This window comes from Chamaea fasciata, unplaced genomic scaffold (assembly GCF_029207755.1).
Source record: "Chamaea fasciata isolate MVZ Bird 193981 ecotype frontalis unplaced genomic scaffold, bChaFas1.0.hap1 SCAF_7, whole genome shotgun sequence".
NCBI classification, from domain to species: Eukaryota; Metazoa; Chordata; class Aves; order Passeriformes; family Sylviidae; genus Chamaea; species Chamaea fasciata.
Genome location: NW_027094092.1, coordinates 26206714 through 26225303, shown reverse-complemented (window position 1 = coordinate 26225303; position 18590 = coordinate 26206714). Strand labels below are relative to the sequence as shown.

General features: G+C 40.1%; 1 protein-coding gene across 2 annotated transcripts in view; it reads left to right on the top strand.

Annotated features, from left to right (window-relative positions):
- LOC136292417 (cytosolic phospholipase A2 epsilon-like) overlaps positions 1 to 18161 on the top strand; it is a 39701-nt gene extending 21540 nt beyond the window's left edge. The window contains exons 11-22 of one of the 2 annotated variants that reach the window (XR_010721899.1): positions 277 to 412; positions 1879 to 2015; positions 2538 to 2760; positions 4201 to 4315; positions 4691 to 4828; positions 7875 to 7982; positions 8915 to 9103; positions 9505 to 9671; positions 10825 to 11011; positions 11225 to 12135; positions 13989 to 14106; positions 17605 to 18161. Coding sequence is in view for 1 of the 2 variants with exons in the window: in XM_066188101.1 (XP_066044198.1) it covers positions 277 to 412; positions 1879 to 2015; positions 2538 to 2760; positions 4201 to 4315; positions 4691 to 4828; positions 7875 to 7982; positions 8915 to 9103; positions 9505 to 9671; positions 10825 to 11011; positions 11225 to 11433 (1609 nt within the window). In the remaining variant the exon portion in view is untranslated. Of the gene's footprint in view, positions 1 to 276; positions 413 to 1878; positions 2016 to 2537; positions 2761 to 4200; positions 4316 to 4690; positions 4829 to 7874; positions 7983 to 8914; positions 9104 to 9504; positions 9672 to 10824; positions 11012 to 11224; positions 12585 to 13988; positions 14107 to 17604 lie in introns of those variants that run through there. The other variant, XM_066188101.1, reaches the window with a different exon arrangement.
- The last annotated feature ends 429 nt before the right edge of the window (positions 18162 to 18590 follow it).

The window sequence follows — 18590 nt, the reverse complement described above, 5'->3', positions numbered from 1 at the left end:
TGTTTATAGTATCCATATATGGATTGCAGTACTATGTAAGACAGTTCCTGAAAATCAGTGTAGTAATAAAGAATATGTCTTTCTGTAAGATTTTGCTACTTTTTGCAGTTCATCAGCCTTTTCTCTACCTTACCTAAACCATTGTGATGCGCTTTTGTGGGGCCACAGTAGCAGATTTTCCAAGCCTAATAATAGAGTTGCAACTTGAAAGCAATTATCCAGATATTAATTTTAAGTGATTGTGCACACTCTGTTTAACCCTGGACTTTGTTTGAGGTCCAGAAACTTAGATGCTCGCTTGGAGTTTGATCTATGTACGAAGGAGAAAAATTTCCTGCAGAAAAGGAAGAAGTTTGTGGCTTCTGCTCTGAAGAAAGCACTACATTTAGAACAAGACCTACAAGACCATGAGGTATGGGAGGACCACAGGGACTGTAACATGCTGTGTAACAGGAATATGTTATGCTCATAGCCTTTTGCATATTGTTCCTTTACTAGCCCTGATACATTCACTGCACCATGTAAAGCATTGGGGAATGCTTTTCTGCATTATTTAGATGAAACAATGTGAGAGCCAGGATAGTATCAAACCCTCTTGATACACATTTCTCCAGAAAACATAATGTCATAAATCAGAAATTTTTTTCTATTTCTTTTTCATCTATGCATTATAGACCTGGATAGTCTGACCGTTAGAGCTGATCATTCAGTCACTAAGACCTCATAAGGTATTTCATCAGATTTTTGGAAGGAGAAAATCTAACAGTTAAAGTGATGCATAATACTGGCTGATGAGAAGGTGCCATATTACAGACTCTCTCCTCTGGTGCTCATTGTCTCAGCTGTAGCTTCTCAAATAGAAGAGACATTTAACGTTTCTTCTCTAATCTGCTTGTCTGAGCTAGGGTTCATATTTGTTAATGTCCATGCTAGCATGGGGATGGTTGGTGGTTTAGGGCAGGAGCATGGTCTGTGATCAGGCACTTGAGAAATGAAGAACCAATTTGAGAGCTGGTTAATTTTTTTTTGCCTGTTTTCTCCTTTATCCAGGACAGGTGGACCAAAGACATATTAGGTAATATATGACAGCATGGTTTTAGACACTATAAATTATGCCCCTGCTCACAAACTGATTATATTACTGCATTGTTTCTCATTGGCACAATAGTTTCAATGAAAAAAACCCAGAACTTTCTTGAGTATAAGAATTTTTAGGGGAAGAACTTTAAACTATTATTTTCAGATTTTCCAGTGAGAAAATATTTCCTTAGAGTCAGGTAAATCCAAATCAGAAGACTTTGCTTTGACTTGAAATGTTCAATTTAAATCATGAAACTGTTGAGTATTTCTTTGATGCAATTGCCTGGAAATGTGTGCGGAAAATGTCAATTGGGCTCATCTTCTCTCAGTGGGTTTCTTAGAGAAATTTGTCTTCCTGTAATACAATTTAGATTTCCATACAATTATGCTTCATCACTGCAATTACATACTCTAGGTGCTTTGTAGGAAGTGTAATCCAGCTATTATGCTTGATTTACAGAGAGGATGAGCTCTGCTCATTATCAAAATAGACCTCTCAAGAGAAGATGTTTTGCAAAGGAAAATGCAGTGTAATATTGAAATGCCTTGAAACAATAAGTTTTGATAAGCCAGCATGTAAAAATTTACAGTAAAAAATGATTTTTATCAAAATCAATTAGGTTTTTGGGGGTTTTTTTCTGTGCAAAATACAGTTTTAATTTTTTTCTTTCCTGCTTGGGGAAATGGTGAAATGTTGGAATTTTTTGCGGGACTGACATGCTACATTTCACTCAGCTCGGATCACTTGGGCTGGCAAACAAAATGTTGCTTACCACTGCTGTGTTGATGATTTAACAGGTACCAGTTGTAGCAGTGATGACAACAGGAGGTGGCACCCGGGCACTGACATCTCTGTTAGGCAATCTATTGGGTCTTCAAAAGCTGGGTCTCTTGGATGCCATTTCATATATCACTGGGTCATCTGGTTCAACATGGTAAGGAGATCCTGAACAAAGACATCGCTCATCGTCTCTATAGTCTGCTGTGTGAGATATTTATTCTCTTCATTTTTGTAAAGAGGGAGTTACTGTTCAGTCCTGAGCTTTTTTTATTGCTGCATTAGAAGCACATTGCCCAAGCCAGTGAATGGCCTAGGTGCTGCTTACAGTTTTCCTTGATTCTTTTTTTCAGCTCTAGGATCTTTCCTACTGAGTCACCAGGGTACAAATCACAGCTTTGTGCATAAACTGTAGTATAAACCACGCATAAACCTTGTGCATAAACCGTAGTAACAAGAAGGGGCTTTTTTCAAGTCCTCAAGTTTCATTGGTGATTTGGGAAACTCCTCTAAATCAAAAAAACTTTTCATTAATGAACTAAGCCCAAAAGATGCTTTTAAAGAAACTCAGCTAGTTCATTTGATGTGGACCTTAAATCTAAGTCTAAAAAGTGAAAGTTTCTCTGCATAAGTGAAAGTTTCTCTGCATATGACAATGCATTTCCTTTCTTTTCCCCAGGACTTTGTCACATTTGTATCAGAGTGCTGACTGGTCACACAAGGATCTGTCAGGACCGATTGGTGATTTCCGCAGACATATGACCAAGTGCAAACTAAGCTGCTTTTCCCTGGAGAACTTGAAATACTATGCAAAGGAGCTAAAACTGCGGAAGCAAGAGGGATACCAGATCTCTAGTGTTGATTTCTGGGGGCTTCTGCTGGAAAAAGCATTAGACGATGGGGTAGCATTTTTCCTGTTTTCTCTAACAGCTACTGAATACTATCATATGGAAAATGAAGCTCCAGGGGCAGATGCCTGAGAGCATGCCAGCGTTATCCAGTAGATGATTTTTGCTGATTAATAACGGGGTTTTAGAATTGTAAAGATTGGAAAGACCTCTGTGTCCAACCACTATCTTATCACTATCATGTTCACCACAAACTCATGTCCCCAGGTGCCACATCTACACAAGTTTCAAACACTTTCACAGATGGTGATTCCACCACTTCCCTGGAGAACCTGTTCCAATGCTGACCTGCCTTTCAGTGAAGAAATTTTTCCTGATATTTAATTTAAACCTCTTCAAGCACAACTTAAGTTTGTTTCTTCGTCCTGTTACTTAGAAGAAGAGACCAATCCCCACTTGTCTCCTACTTCCTTTCAGGAAGTTGCAGGGAGCGATAAGTTCTCCCCTGAGTCTCCTTTTCTCCAGGCTACACAGCGCCAGCTCCTTCAGCTGCTCCTTGTAAGATTTTTTCTCTAGACCCTTTCCCGGCTCCATTGCCTTTGCTCCATGTCCTTTGCTGGACATGCTCCAGCACCTCAATATCTTTTTTACAGAGAGGGGCCCAAAACTGGACAGAGGATGTGAGGTGTGGCCTCACCAGTGCTGAGTACAGGGGGACAATCACTGCTCTGGTCCTACTACTACTGCTGATACAGGCCAGGATGCCATTGGCCTTCTTGGCTATGTGGACACACAGTGGATCATGTTCAGCTGCTGTCAGCCAGCACCCCCAGGTCCTTTTCTGCTGGGCAGCTTTCCAGCCACTCCTCCCCCAGCCTGTAGAACTGTCTGGGGTTGTTGTGACCCAGGTGCAGGATCTGGCACTTGGCCTTGTTGAAGCTTATATGATTGGCCTTGGCCCATTGAGCCAGCCTGTCCAGATCCCCCTGCAGAGCCTTCTTGCCCTCCAGCCGATTAACAACTCCCGCCTGGCTCAGTGTTTTCTGCAAACTTGTTGAGAGTTTCATCCCTCTGTATCACTTAATGCGTAACTAGCAGCCCAAGAGCCTTCTGCAGAGCAGAAAACCTGTGTCTCTTTCTACGAGAATGAGTATCTGAGTACCTAACTAAAGAGTTGTGCCCTTGGTTTATTTTGCTCTGCTTATCCTTGTGAGAAAAAATTTCCAAGTAAAGTGGATGTATTTGCAAGAAAAAACAGGAGACCATTTTTTAAAAAAGCATCCTAGAACTCTACCTTGTAATTAAATAAGCCTATGTGGATGTGTAAATGTTTAGATCACTCCTTGCTTAAAAAAATGTTCGGACAAAAAATGAGTCAAGAGAATAGCAGAATTAAGAGGGAAACAGCTATGTATTTTGCTGTACTCTTGGAAGGCCATATACTATGCCAAGAAGGTCCCTTGATTTTGCTCTTTGTCTTTCATCAATTCACAGAAAAATAACCACAAACTCTCAGATGAGCAAGAGGCATTGAGTCAGGGTCAAAATCCCCTACCTATTTATATGATCCTCAACATCAAAGAAGATTACAGCCTTTCAGAGTTCAAAGGTGATGGCAAAAATGGGCTCATTTGGTGTTTAAATTATCTGTATTATCAGTATTTCAACCTCTTCTACAGCTGACCCATAACATTTATAAACAGTTTTTCCTCCTTAACTTCCTGTTTCATTTCCAAACTTTATGCCTAGGCTATGGGAGGAACTTATCTTCTATGAGGCAGGAGAAATCTTGGGGAGGTGTTTAAGGACAGCTAAAGTACTCACAAGCCTTAGCTCCACATGTGGGGTAACTCAGGCTGACCCCTCTTGGTATAAACTTGACTTATATTCTCTCTGGGGAATGTAATTTTGCCTTTTCATAGCCCTTCCAGCACGGAAGTAGGGATGAGATTAAGATTTAAAAGTTTGTTTTATGTCTCTGCAGAATGGGTGGAGTTCACCCCTTATGAGGTTGGGTTCTTAAAATATGGCGCCTTCATTCATGCAGAGGATTTTGGCAGTGAGTTCTTCATGGGTCGCCTGATGAAGAAACTTCCAGAGTCCCGAATCTGCTTCATGAAAGGTGATGTGCTCTATTGCAAAAATTTGAATTGCATAAATGAATACTTTATTTTTAATATAATGTAAACCCTGAGTATTACAACCAGTGCCCTGCATCATGCAGAACTGAAACAAATTGTACACTGTGTTGCTCTCACCTCTGACTGAATTCCTTAGACAGTGGAGATGGGCTAAAAGTACTGAGAGGAAATTTTAAACCGCACTGTTCACTGTTGCTTTTGTCTTGAATAGTGATGCTCGTGCCTGACGTTTCAGGGCTTCTTGAACAGGTTAGATTCATTTTGAACCAACCAGCAGCAGAGTTCCACTCACAAAAAATTGTATTTTAAAACCAAAATCTTAAAATCAAATTTGTCTATGAATGGCATGATCTTAGATGCCAAAGCAATGTTGTTATTGAGTTTATTATAAAATACAGCAATTCAGAGTAGTTTTGTGAACTGCTACTGGTACTCTTGCAAGTTTAATAATATTTTAGATACTTTGTAGTTTTGCTACGATGATAAATAATTGAAATTTATCGTTCTTAATTCAGTAAATTGGGTAGCACCCAGTAATATACGAGAAACAGCTCTGCAGGTTTTATGACATTCTTGTTTTAATTTTGCTTAATACTGGAAGTCTCTACTACACCCCTTTGTACATTGGTTCTCTGGGGTAAAGCTGTCTGCAGACAAGTCTGTCTGCTCTTAAATGGATATTTTACATGTAAATGGGCACAAGACACAACAGGACAGCAAGGATACAGGTTAAATTGTTAACTTATAAAGTGAAAAATCCATACAACCAGCAACACCACCTGGTATTCCTTATTTGGTATTCAGAGAAGCTATGATTGTCTGTATTATGCAAGAGGAGTCCAGAATCATATTGTTCAAAACATGAGACAATATCTGGGCATAAGAAAGAAAATACTGTTCTCAGTCACACAAGCACTAAATCTCACAGCTTTATTAGCTATGCTAAGAGTTCTTAGTGATGTCATGAGTTAAGAAAAGAGTTGTCTGAGGGAAAAGACTCAGAAGAAAACACAGGATCCAAGAGTACGAATAGATCTGAAAAAGGCAGAAGAAATCCATTCAAAGTAAATACCACTGATGGCTCTGAAACCCAGTAGTTCAGATGCAGCCACCAGTACCAGAAATCCTAAATCGAGGAGTTTGAGATGCTGGAGAGTACGCTGGAGAAAAGATACCTTCATTCTTCCCTTTTTATCTTACTCTTCCATTAAGAACCCTGTGGTGACTGTTAGAGGTCGGAGGTAGGTCACAGAGCTAGGTGGGACTACAGAGCCTTCTTCTGAGCGTGTTGTGCCTCTGTTGCCATTCCTCAATAGCAGTGAGGTAGTGTCGTCTTCATACCCGAGGTGGCCAGATAGCAAGAACACCCAACACATCCAGCCTGGGCTGAGCTCTGTTCTCAGCCTTGGCACCTGAGCCTGGTGATGCCACAGCCAGGAGAGTATCTTTATAAAGGATAAGGTGGAGAGTTAAAGCAATGTTGCCACCTAGTGATACCACGTGCAGTGCCCTCTTGGGTTGCTATTAAAATGTGCTGTTAGTTTCAGCTGGATAGTTAGTTTAAAGATAAAAACAAGGTGTCATTTGCAGGGAGAGGAAGGGCCTTTTGTAAGAGCAGTGGCTAGAGCTGGAAAGACTGGATGAGCTTATGGGGATAAAAGACCCTCATGTCTCTAGAAAAAAGGCTGGGGTGCATGCGAACTTGTATACTCTCTTCAACTCTGTTGGCCAAGTAAAAGATACCATCCCTCTTCACAGATACCACCCCTTACTTCAGCCAATATAGATACAAAGAAAATTCAGTGCGAGAGGTTAGGACAACTTTGCTATGTAATTATAAACAAGTTCTAAGGAGAAAACAATGTTTGAAAGTCATCAAAATGCAGGGACAGTGTGTAACTCCTAGGGCTGAAGGAACTGGAAGAGTTTTAGAGTGAGAAGACACCAAGACAGGAGAAACCAGAGTTGTCTTCTCATAGCAGAGAAGCTTCTCAAGCTTCTGGGAGATGAGGTTGTCTTGACAGAAACTGGCCAGTAATTATGTGCAAATTAACTCTGTTTGACAGCTAAGTGCAGATCCAGAGAACCCCAATCTGATTTCTTGATTATGCATTTCCCATATTTTTTAAGTGAGTCTATTCTTACAAAGACTTCCTGTAAAACAGAAGGCTCTTGGATTTCTGTCCCACTCTAGAAACAAGCCATGTTTTTAAAGGGGATTCCCTTTATTTCTGTTAATTTATGGGATATGAAAATAATTATTATATTGTGCAACTCAAGTTATTGCATCTTGTACAATGTATGGCTTTTTCAAAGCTTTCACTGGTAGAGATTTTCAAGCCAAAGCATGGCACTACCTTCTTTGGTAGAGTTCCTCTTGGAGTCTGTGACAGAGCTGTGGAGGAAGAGATGCTTTTCAAAATCCAAGAGACTTTTGGAGATTTCTGCACTGTGGAGTCATTTTCAGATGTTCTTTTACGTGGGATGGCAAAAATGGGAGAAGCAGTATGATAATGAAAATAACAGAAGGAGAAAGTCTTTCTCAAGAGACCCTGTGCAGAGAGAAATTTAAGAGGGACAGTAAAAATGTCTTTAATTTAGAGAACTTTTCTGCAGACTATTCCATACTGTGCTCTAACCATTTGACTCTTGACTGTTCAGGAGTAGCTTCCAAACCTTTAACTTAGTATCCACTTGTATATGACATATTTTGTAGACCAGACCCTTATTTTACAGGAAATGACATGGTTTTACTCATGACAGTTGCTTATAGGATGGAAAACGTTGGTTTGTATGTGGCAATGAATTACAGTGGCTGAAGACCTCACACGATGTTTTAAACTATTAAGGCTCCTCCTTGAGGACAGAATACTACTTGCTGAAAAACTTTATATAGTTTTTGGTGAGAATTTGGAAACCTAGAGGCTTTCCAATACCCCTTGCAAAGCTAGAGATTGTTTTTTTTAAAGGAATATTTTCCATTAGAATGTTTCTGAAGAAGTTTCTCTGTTCTCTATCATTGCACAGGCCTATGGAGCAATGTCTTTTCATACAACCTCTTGGATGCCTGGCATTCATCGGATCCTACACAAAGGCGCACACTGAGGTGTACCCAACACAGCGCTGTTGATATTGGTTAGTTATGTTTGTTTTACGTGTTGCCTCATAAATCCAGAGGGTTCCTGTTGTCAGCTGCATCTAACTAGGTTTCCTCTCTGAATTTAATCATGGCAATATCATTTCCATCAATCTCTCTTAGACTGAATTTATGCAAATATAAAACTACTGAATGTTTTAAACAGATTATCTTTGCCAGGGGCCCTTTGGTGAACCTCCAAGTTGTAACAAACACCTCAGTGCTGTGTTCTCTGTCTGCCTCAGCAGCTGGTGCTTTTTATACATTGTTGTTGAAGACTTCAATTACATGCAACTCCATTTCAATTTTCTTTGTTCTTGTTGTAAGTCTGTGTTTTTCTAAGAGGCCTTGATTGTCATTCCTTTGTTTAAAGGGAGTTAGTGGGTTTGGTTTATGGGTTTCTATCACTTTCTCCATGGAAATGTTGCTAAGCTCAATAAATCAATAAATGCATGATAGAAAGTGATAGAAAGTCACTGGCTCTCTTCCCAGCCTCATGAGGTACTGTTTAGCACAGCCCTTTTACTCTGCTCTTTTAAGGATGTCTCCTGACAGCATTTTTTGTTTTGTTTTGTTTTGTTTTGTTTTGTTTTCCCCCCGTAAAGCTGATTTTTATTAATTTTGAAAGGAACAGGTCCAGATTGTGAATCTATCCTAAACTTTACACAGGGAATCGATCTGTGAGTTCTGTAAAAGAATGGATCACTTTTTCCTGTTTTGGCAAGTTTGTTGCCACTCTGTTTCTCATGGAATAGGTTTTACCAAAGACTGATTTTCTACTTATTCCTATTTTGACATTGATTTATTTGTATGTTGCAATGTCTTATTAGGATTTTCTTTTCCTCAGCTAATACGAGATGCCTTCTGTTATTTTAAGTATTGAAAAGAACTGTATCAAAACAACAATTTGTTCATCTCCTCTATCTTTCAGAAGAGCCTTCTCTATCTGACAGGAGACATGAGTTGGAGACTTACTTGGTCACCCCTGAATGTGGCATCATGGGCATAATTCGGCAGATTCTGACAGAGCGGGTGATGGTTTCAAAGTTCTACAACTTCCTGAAGGGGTTCCAGCTGCACAATGAATACCTTCAGAGCAAAAACTTCTGTAGATGGAAAGGTAAACATCCTTGAATATAATTTTTCACCTTCTTAGATGGTTGGTGCTTTCATCATTGAAGAGAAGGCAGATGATGCACATTTGGAAATGAATATTTCAACATAACTATTTAAATTTCATATAGTCAAATCAGGTCCAGGAATTTCCTTGACTCTAAGGAAAGAAAATTACTGATCGTCTGGGGTGGGAGAATAGCAACATGAGAAGTGAAAGAACTCTCTTTTTACCCTGAAAAGGTCTATGTGTGAAGGCTGAACATCTGTAGTGTGTCAGGGTCTTTTGGAAAAAGTAAATGTAATGGAGAGCCAAGGGGCATTTTTCCCAATTTTTCCTTATTAGTCAAACAACAGATGTTCTGTTTCTTTAGTGAATCACTCATCATAACAAATATTTCCTTTTAGATACCATACTAGAGCATTTCCCCAACCAGCTGACAGAAACAGCAGAGTTCATGTGCCTGGCAGACACGGCGGGATACATCGACATTAGCTATCCACCACTCATGAGGCCAGAGAGGAAAGTGGATGTTGTCCTGCACTTAAACTATTCTTCTGGATCACAGACCTTGGTGTGAAAAGCGCTCTATTTTCTTTGATACACAACTGCTGCCTTATAGCCCTCCTTAACTCCTAAAAATTTAGAATAATTTATTTAGAATAAACTGATTCTAAATAAAGGAGAAAAGGATCCTTGGTCAATAGCTCCCCGTGCAGATGCTTAGGTCTAGCAAATGATGCTGGTAAATCCCCTGAGAACAGAAGTAATATCAGATTTCTAAATATTTGATTTGAATTAACCGTCTAATAGCTAAATGCTATCCCCTAGACCTGTGTGCTCCTGTGATCTCCATTTGACTATCTAGATTACACTCACATGGAGTGCTTATCTGGTACTAGTTACCATCACTAATGAACTCATGATGGTTGTGTTGTGATGTTCATATAAAGTTAACCACGTGCAGTATAACTAGAAATATTTTGTCCAGTTATCTTTCAAACAGTAACTGAATTTTTTTGTCATTGTTTGAAATTGTGGAAAAGAATTGTCCTTTGACAGTATTTGCTCTTTCAAATACCATCTAATAACCTGGTCTATAATTCCTGTTACTACATATGGATAAGACAGAAATTCGTGAGGACTACAATTTTCATACATGCCAACCAGACTCAGGAACCAAAATCTTACTTTCAAAAATTGCTAACACACCTGCAAGGTTAACGTTGTAGTTAATATGGTATTTGCTCCCAGATCAGTGTTTGCTTACATCATTTTTAAGAACCATCCTTAGGCATCGAAGACAAAGGCTTTTAAATACTTTATGCCAAGTCAAAAAAATTTGTAATTTTGCATTTAAAAACTGTACTATGTCAGGTTCTTGTCCATTCTACTTGTTTCAGGATTTTCTCCAAGAGCTCCATCCTTCTGTATTCTAATCTGCTAGGTCACCCTTCCCATAGGCCATTTTACCTATCTTGTAGAGATACGGGCTAATGAGGAGAAGGAGAAGGTAGAACACCAATCAGGAGTGCAAGTTGGAGGTTGAGTCTTGAATTGTTCTGTTAATAGCACTTAATATCTCATGTATGAGACAAAGACAGAAGAAATATTGACAGCGAACCCTGCTCCCAAATCTTTGTGGAGGTCTTTCGATGGATGCTTTAGGAAAAGTGGTGGACTGTGGCAGAATTTCTGACCTTTTCTTCTTTTCTGTCTGAATTCAGCCTTTGGAAGAAGCCTCCAAATACTTTCAAAAACAGGGAATCCCATTTCCCAAAATCCACATGAGTGAAGAAGAGAAGAAAAATTTAAAGGAGTGCTACATCTTTGAAGACACAGAGACTCCAGAGGCACCAATTGTGGTGTTTTTCCCGCTGGTGAATGACTCCTTCAGAAAATACAAAGAGCCTGGTAAGCCATGGGATGGTTCTCTCACCACCTGGCAGCCCTTTGGTTGTGGAATGGGAGACATGGTGTAGTGTGGTCTCCTCCCTTCCCTGCTGTGCCTCCCATGGGAGAGAAATGCTAATGCCAAGGGAGTGAGTAGTAATGTTGTGCCCTATCTGGAAAGTGAGAGGTGGAATTATATCTATACCCCACTCATGATTTTTCTTTATTTGTCAGGTGTGGAGCGCAGCCCTGCTGAGATGGCGCAGGGCAATGTGGATGTTTCCACCATTTTTTCCCCTTACTGCTTAAACAGTTTTACCTACACAGGGGAGGAGTTTGACAAGCTGATAGAACTGACCAGCTACAACGTTCAGAACAACCAACATCTGATCCTTCAGGCTTTGAATTCAGCCATAGAGCAGAAACGACAGCACAAAAAATAAACACTCGCCTGAGTTTCAGAAAGATATCTGCATGTTTTTTGTTGGTTTTTAAAAATTCTTCTCTGCAGAAGAATCAAGAGCTGTCTTCAAATGAGCATAGTAGACTTCGGAAAGTAAAGACTTGACTCTGGCTGTGGTTCCTCTCTACCACATGGCGATCCTAGATCAACCAAGCAAACAAAATAATGATTAGACTTGTGCTTTAGTTATGCTGGATTTCACTGTCAGTGAACTTTTTTTTTTTATGCATATACGTGCATATACAGTAAATTGAAGGTCAGAAAACATTTGGTTTATTGACAAGTTTTTTAAATGCATGCATCTGGGACAGCAAGACAAATTCTTCCAAAATTTTCTATGCTACTGGAAATTGTATGTGAAGTGAAGAAAGACGAGCGACAGATATTTAATTTATGCCAAATCAAAATTGGAATTGTGCAACAGAAAAACACATGATAAATGTGGACAATTTCAAAGAACATAAAGCTATATTTTCCTATAATGTCAGCAAGGAATTTTGCTAGAAATAACATGCCAAACTAAACATAAAAGATAATCTGAGATTTCTCATGAAAAATACACATTTTCTGTACTTCTGAATTTAGAAGTTTTATTACACCAGCAATATTTAGTTTTTGAAAATGTCTTGGAAATTACTGTTTCAAGCCACATTGTGAGTCAGGATCAGCTCTTCCAGTGCAGGTATAACTATCTAATCCATGATTCTAATTTCCACTGAACATTCATGGTATTTAGGTGATCCAGCTCAGTATCCACGTCCTGTTAATTTCAGTGGTTCTCATAGTATATCTTGTTGTTATAAGATGGAATCCTGTGAGAATTAAAACATCAAAAACTGAGAGACAGATTTTGTGGTCAGAAGGCAAGCTAAGTGCTTTACACTGATATCCCTGGGTAATTAATGGGTAATCGCATGACTTTGTCAGTCCCTGCCTGTCTAAAAGCAACATAGGATATATGGAACTACTGTAAATAGCACAAGGTAATTTGTTGAAACTGCTTATTTTTGAGATGAAGACCAAAATAATTATTTGCTTTAGGAGGAATTTTAATAAGACAAATACTATGTAAACCTGTTTCATTACAACAAAGATACTAATCTAAAATAAAAAGATAAAATGCTTCAGTCAGTATTGATTGCCCTTAATTGCTTAAAATTTAAATAAAATGCAGCAGCTTGTCTGAGCTGAAGTAACATGTATTGGCAAACACATGCTTGTTTTGAGCTATGAAAAATGTATCATGGCAAAAATATAAATTAATTTTTAATTCAAAATGAAATACGAACTTCCAAAAGGTTGAAAAATTCTTTTCCTTCTTGCTGCCATGATATGTCTCTCTTCCTTCAATCATTACTTTATGCCTTGTCTTCCTCCATCTTTTGCTATCTCTAGTCTCCCACGCTCACCTCCGATGACCTCAGCCCCCTTAGGGGTGCTGTGTCCTTACCCGTGCTGCTTTTCCAGGCCCTCGCATCTCCATACAATTTGCAGCCTGGGTTCAAACCTCTGGTGTGCTGAAATGGCTGTTTACTTGTTGGTGCTCATTCATCAAGGGCTCCCCTCTTTGTGATCTCTGTTGCTGAGTCATCTGGTCCCTCTCGGCATTGCCTCTCCTCTGTCCCAGCTCTACTTTCCTCCAAGGCTTCCCTGGTTATCATTATGGCAACCCCATTTGGTGTGACACATGTGCTCACTACTTCTCCAACTGCCCATCTTGCAGCTGAGGTTTCAGCCACCTTCAAGAGCTGCAAATGAAGTTCCTACTCCTGCCATCCAAGTGTTTGATGACACCAGATTTCAAGAAGCCTGCTTCTCTCTTCCCATCCCTGCCTTTAACTATACCCCTTTGCTTCCCTTGATGTTCTCTTGTTTGCTGGTTTAACAGTGGGAAGCCCCATTTACTCTCAGTGTGCCACTGAGGCATTCTCTGCTGTACCTGCCAGGGTGCTTGTTCCACCTCCCAACAGAACACCTGCAGGAGATCCTTCTCATCTGCCCTGGCAGGCCAGCAGGGAGGTTTTGTGTGGCTTTGTCTGCTGGCATTGCTTCATTCTGGTTCAGCTTTTAATGGGGTATGTTTCCTATGCTCTGACTCTGGGCTGTACTGAAGCATTACAAGAATGTAGGTAACAGCTGCAGATGTGGGCATTTAAAAAGTGCTTTTTGGTTTTGCAGGTTGGGAGTGTCCCTTTTACAGGAAAGAGGAGTGACTTCATAGAATTCTTCTTTGAGGGAGAAAACTAACTAGAAGGGAGAGAAGCACTGCAAAAATCTAGGCCCATGGTCTATCATGGTGTTAGTACCAGCCGGAATTAACTTGATTTTTCCTAAATGTTTTAATAGATAGAGCTCTTGGTACATGTGGTAATGGGAGCTACAAACACTAACATGCTGACCTCCTTAGTTGTAATTAGTATGTTTTGAATCTTTTCTGTGTCTGTCTTTTCCTTCTTACCTATTCATTATCTATAGTAAGTGAAGGGATTAGCATGCAATTGCAGCTGTGCCCCAGCCCTTCCGATTATCACACAGGTGCATGAAGAACTGGGCAGCTCAGTGAGATGACTCAGACCACAGGAACCCAAGGAAAGCAGAAGTGGGATTCTTTAACTCTTCACGAGGCGTGTGAGAACTTGGGCAGTCCTACTGGGTGAGTGCCACTGAAGAAACAGGAGCAAATGGGATGGTTGGCTGCAGCATTTTGTGCTGTTCTGTAGTGCGAGTGATCAAACAAGCGATTATTGCAAATATTCTGAGTGAAGTGAGCTAGTCATTTGTGACACTACAAGTTGCACCACGTGAGTGATGGGAAATGTGTTTGCCACAGCAGATATAGGAGGATGTGGGTGGTAGAACAGGACTCCCATCTTCGAAACCCTGTGCTAAAACCTGCTCACATGTAAAGCTTTGCTGTGTATGTGCAATACCCTACTGTCTTACTGAAGTGATAACACTGGCAGAGGAGGCCATCAGGGCCTTATTTCCTCATGCCCTGGTCATGGTATGCTGGTCACCAGTTAAAATGGCTGAGAGTTCTGTGTCATTTATGCCACTGAAGCTATGTACCTTTGAATTCCTTCTGAAAATCTCTCCCTTGCAGGGTTGCCATTGAAACCCAGCACTCCTGCAGTGTTCATAAAGTACTTCTCCAGCACTCCTCCCACACCTCCAGCTCATGATATCAAAACGCTGGGATGTGACATCTTGTCATGTCTTTTGTTTTTTCCTCCTTGGGTCTTGAGGTCTCCTTTGCACTCCCTCCAACCCACTATAGTTTATCTCCTTTCTCCATGCAGCTGGACATCTCATCCAGATGTCACAGCCTGATCTCAGCTGCCCTAACGCTTGTAGTATTCATGCTTGTTCTAAATATGACCAAAACTCTTATCATTCAAACCTGAAGCTTCTGGAGGAACAATTACAGTACAGAGGAGCTATGAGACAAAGGGGAAAGATTAAGAATGATTAAGTTAGGTTAAGATGGTATAAAATGTTAGGAGGGAGAAAGGATAGAAGAAAAGACAAATTATAAAACCCGAGAAAATTGAAAAATAGCATTTTAGCTATGAGGTATTGAGATGGATAAAGAAAGAAAACACATACTTGGAAATCCAAGAAGTCAATCATAAAGAAAATATGACAGGGAATGGAAAGAGGAAAAGAAAGAGGAAATCAGGAGCTAAAAGGTGGTGGACATAAACATTTAAAACAGAGATAAAGATATATCACTCCTCTGTTTTTTTTCAAAGCAGTCTTAATATATTGGTCCTTTAAAAAGAAAAGCAACTAAAAATGTCTAGTCTAGAAAATTTCATGGCACTAAATCTCACTGCTGAGGTTCTGACCATGGTTCTGACCATTTGGGCTTACCTGATATGCACAATGTGAGAACTTTCTAGCTCCCAGCTCTCTCTTCTTTTTTTCTGCCCTTAAACAGTGGGAAAAGATGGTTCCTTGGCCCCTAGCAGTCTAACTTTTCCTGCCAGCTACTGCTTATTGCAGTCTTCTTTCTCTCAGCTAATAATCTTAGCTGTATGTTAGTATATTAGTTTGCTCCCTTCCTGTTTTCCTTACTTCTGTTGAGGAAATTGAGCATCATTAAAGACTGATAACTATCAGGTAAGGAGCTGCAAATTTCTACACATATTAATACGTACTTTTAAATCTTGAGCAAGTTATTTCTTCAGTTTTGCAATTTCTGCTATTCAGCTGGATGACACCTAGTCATAAAAGCAACTCATGCTCCACATGCCTCCTTGAGCTGCCTTTCTTTTAACTTAATATCTATTTTGTAAATATCGGATATAATTTGGTTTTGACATTTAACAGATCATATGATAGCCTAGAATTTGTGGAAGATTAAATGCTTTGGTCCCACATAGAGAAAATAATTCAGAAAATCCTTCGCAGATGTTTAGCAAACACGTTATCCAGTCACTCTTAATCTCTAGTCCATGATCTCTGCTGATGCAGGAGTTGATGGCCTGTAATCCACAGCTGGGCTTGGGCACAGGGAGGAAGTACTGTGCTGCTCATATTGCACTTGTGCTGGTTTTCAGCTCATGGGGATATGATAAACTTGCATGTAGTCTGCAGCAATGTGGAGAATGAACAGTGATTCAAAAAACTTGGGCAACTGCTCTCGTAGAACTGTAGTCCTGGGAAACTTTCTCCAAGTACAGAAAAACATCCCATAGTGAGAGTACTGCAGGCACAGAGGACTTTCTCACTTCCCAGGTAACCACTGAGGACTGTACATTAGTAACATGCATAAAATCTGAGAGAGCTAGTACAGAGTATAAATTTACACTTCAGTTAGGCAGCACTAAGGCTGACATGGTAAGTTCTGGGCTTTACCCAGTGCATCAGTAAATGTAACATGAAAGAAATGTATACAGGTATTTAACTGTGAGTGCAAAGTCATTAATGATGGTAGCTTCTCTGCTGGGAAAGGAATACCTCTCAGTATCAGAGATTTGTTCTAGTTATGTGCTAAATGCAAACAAAAGCTAATGCATCTATACAATGGATATAAAGCGCCATACTTTTCTCACCATGATCTTAAGAATACATTCTAGTACTTTTAAACTTTTTGGTTTGAAATTTATTTCCCAGAAGATTAATTTTTATTTTTTTCAGGGGTAAGATGACATACAGTAGTAATGACCCTGTCTCTTGTGAGTTTTCTCTCCTGCTCCAAATCTCCTTCCTTCACTAACTGCACAAGTGATGGCCTAAGACTCCTCTCCTGCAGGAAGAGGACATAGCTGAGCCAGAACTCCCATCTGAGTCTGCTCTCCAGTGCTGTTTTTGGTATAGAAGTATTTACATGTCTGAGAAGGTGAGATGGTCACAGCCAGTCCTGGCTGTGCTTCCACCATGTTAGAATAATCTCAGAGTTGTTTTGCCTGGTCTGTTCAAGACTGAGCAAGCATATATTGTTGCAAGGCATTTAGGAAGACAGTGGTTGTCAGTGTTTTTGGTCCAGTCCAATAACATGATTAAGTGGAATCACAAAGCTACATTTTAACTTGTTGAAAATTTTGTCATGTAGGTCCATTTCTCCACAGCTTGTCTCTGCATTCAGATGTAATACCTTTGGTACCTTTGCCAAGTGAGTGATACCTCTGCAAACTGCATTGCAGGATGAGTAAGAAACCTAAGCAGTAGAGGAATTACAAGGTTGTGCTGGATTTGGCACATTCTATGTGATAAACAGATAAGACTGTGATATCACTATGCTAAAGGAGTAGTGTGCAATTTGCTGCCAGGGCAAGTACATTTAGATCTTTGAAACAGGTGGGTTTTGTCCTTCTTCTATCCTTAAATTACTGAATATTTACTAAATCATCCTTAAATTACTGAATACTAAACATTTCCACTTGTAGCATCTGCTTTTCATTCTCCAGGTTGAAACTATTCAGCTTTGTACATTCAGATTTTAAATGAGATGGCACTAATTCAGTTATTAATGAGAACCTGGGAGTTTTCTTTCTTTATGTTGTTCCCTGTGGAGTGACTCAGATGGGTACCTTGATTTAGCTGAAGGCCATACAGATCATTATAGATTGCCAAGTGTGCCTGTAATGGGGAATTCACTCTGCAGACGTGGAAGTCTGTACACAGAACCCTTCTTTCTTCTCCACAGGCTTCCTTGATGACAGAGAATCTCAGCTTTCTTAGGTTCACCAACTTTAGAGGGATTTCTATCACTTATCATCAGTTATGCTAATGGCTCTCTGAATGAACCAGCCTTTTGAAAGTTGTTCTGCTCTAATGACAAGTATCCTGGTATTTTTAGTATCCCATGGCAGGTTTTCCAAGGTCAACCAGGTCTTCTTTTCTGACCAGATTTAAAAAACCAAACCAAAACAAATAAACCACAACCCCTACCCCCTTGAATGATTGCTGTGCTCTAAATTAAGCTGCAAAAGGAGTTCTCCAGGATGTAGCTCAGAGTGTTCATGACCTGAGGCCAAAAGATGCTCTTGTACTTCCAGTGTGGGCAGAGCTACTTTTCATGCTGGGAATGCAGATGCTATGACACAGCCTACTGTTACTGGAGCTTCTAGTTTGTTATTCATTTGTTTTTCTGTGTTTGAAGATGATAATTTCCACCGGGTAAGCCTGGAGATGTTCATGTGCTCTTTCATCCATGTTCTTTGGTTGAACAAATCTCTGTGAAATAAAAGTGATAAAACTTAACCACTGGATACTGTATTCCATTCATCTCAACAGGAGTTTCTCACAGTTGTCATTTAAAGTTCAACTGCCATTCTTCAGAAAATGTATAAAAGCAGAACTTTTACCTGCTTTGCACAGCTATCATGTATTTCCATGTGCCTTTTTTGCTGTATTTAAGGTACTGATGGGTGCAACAGTAGTCCTGGGTCATGACTGGTGCCATAGGCATTGATTCCAAGACCTCTGCTGCCCCCTGCAAGTGTGCAACTCCTTGTCCCCTGCTGTCCTATCCCACTTGGGTGCAGCAGCTCCCTGCCTGTCGATCACCTCCTCTACTACAGCTCATCTCTGCACAATGAAGCCCTGGCCCTGTACCCACACCACGGCCTCCCTGCCCTGGGAAGAAGGAAGGGGAGCAGCCCAGGAGGGGCTGGGAGCTGCATGCCTAGG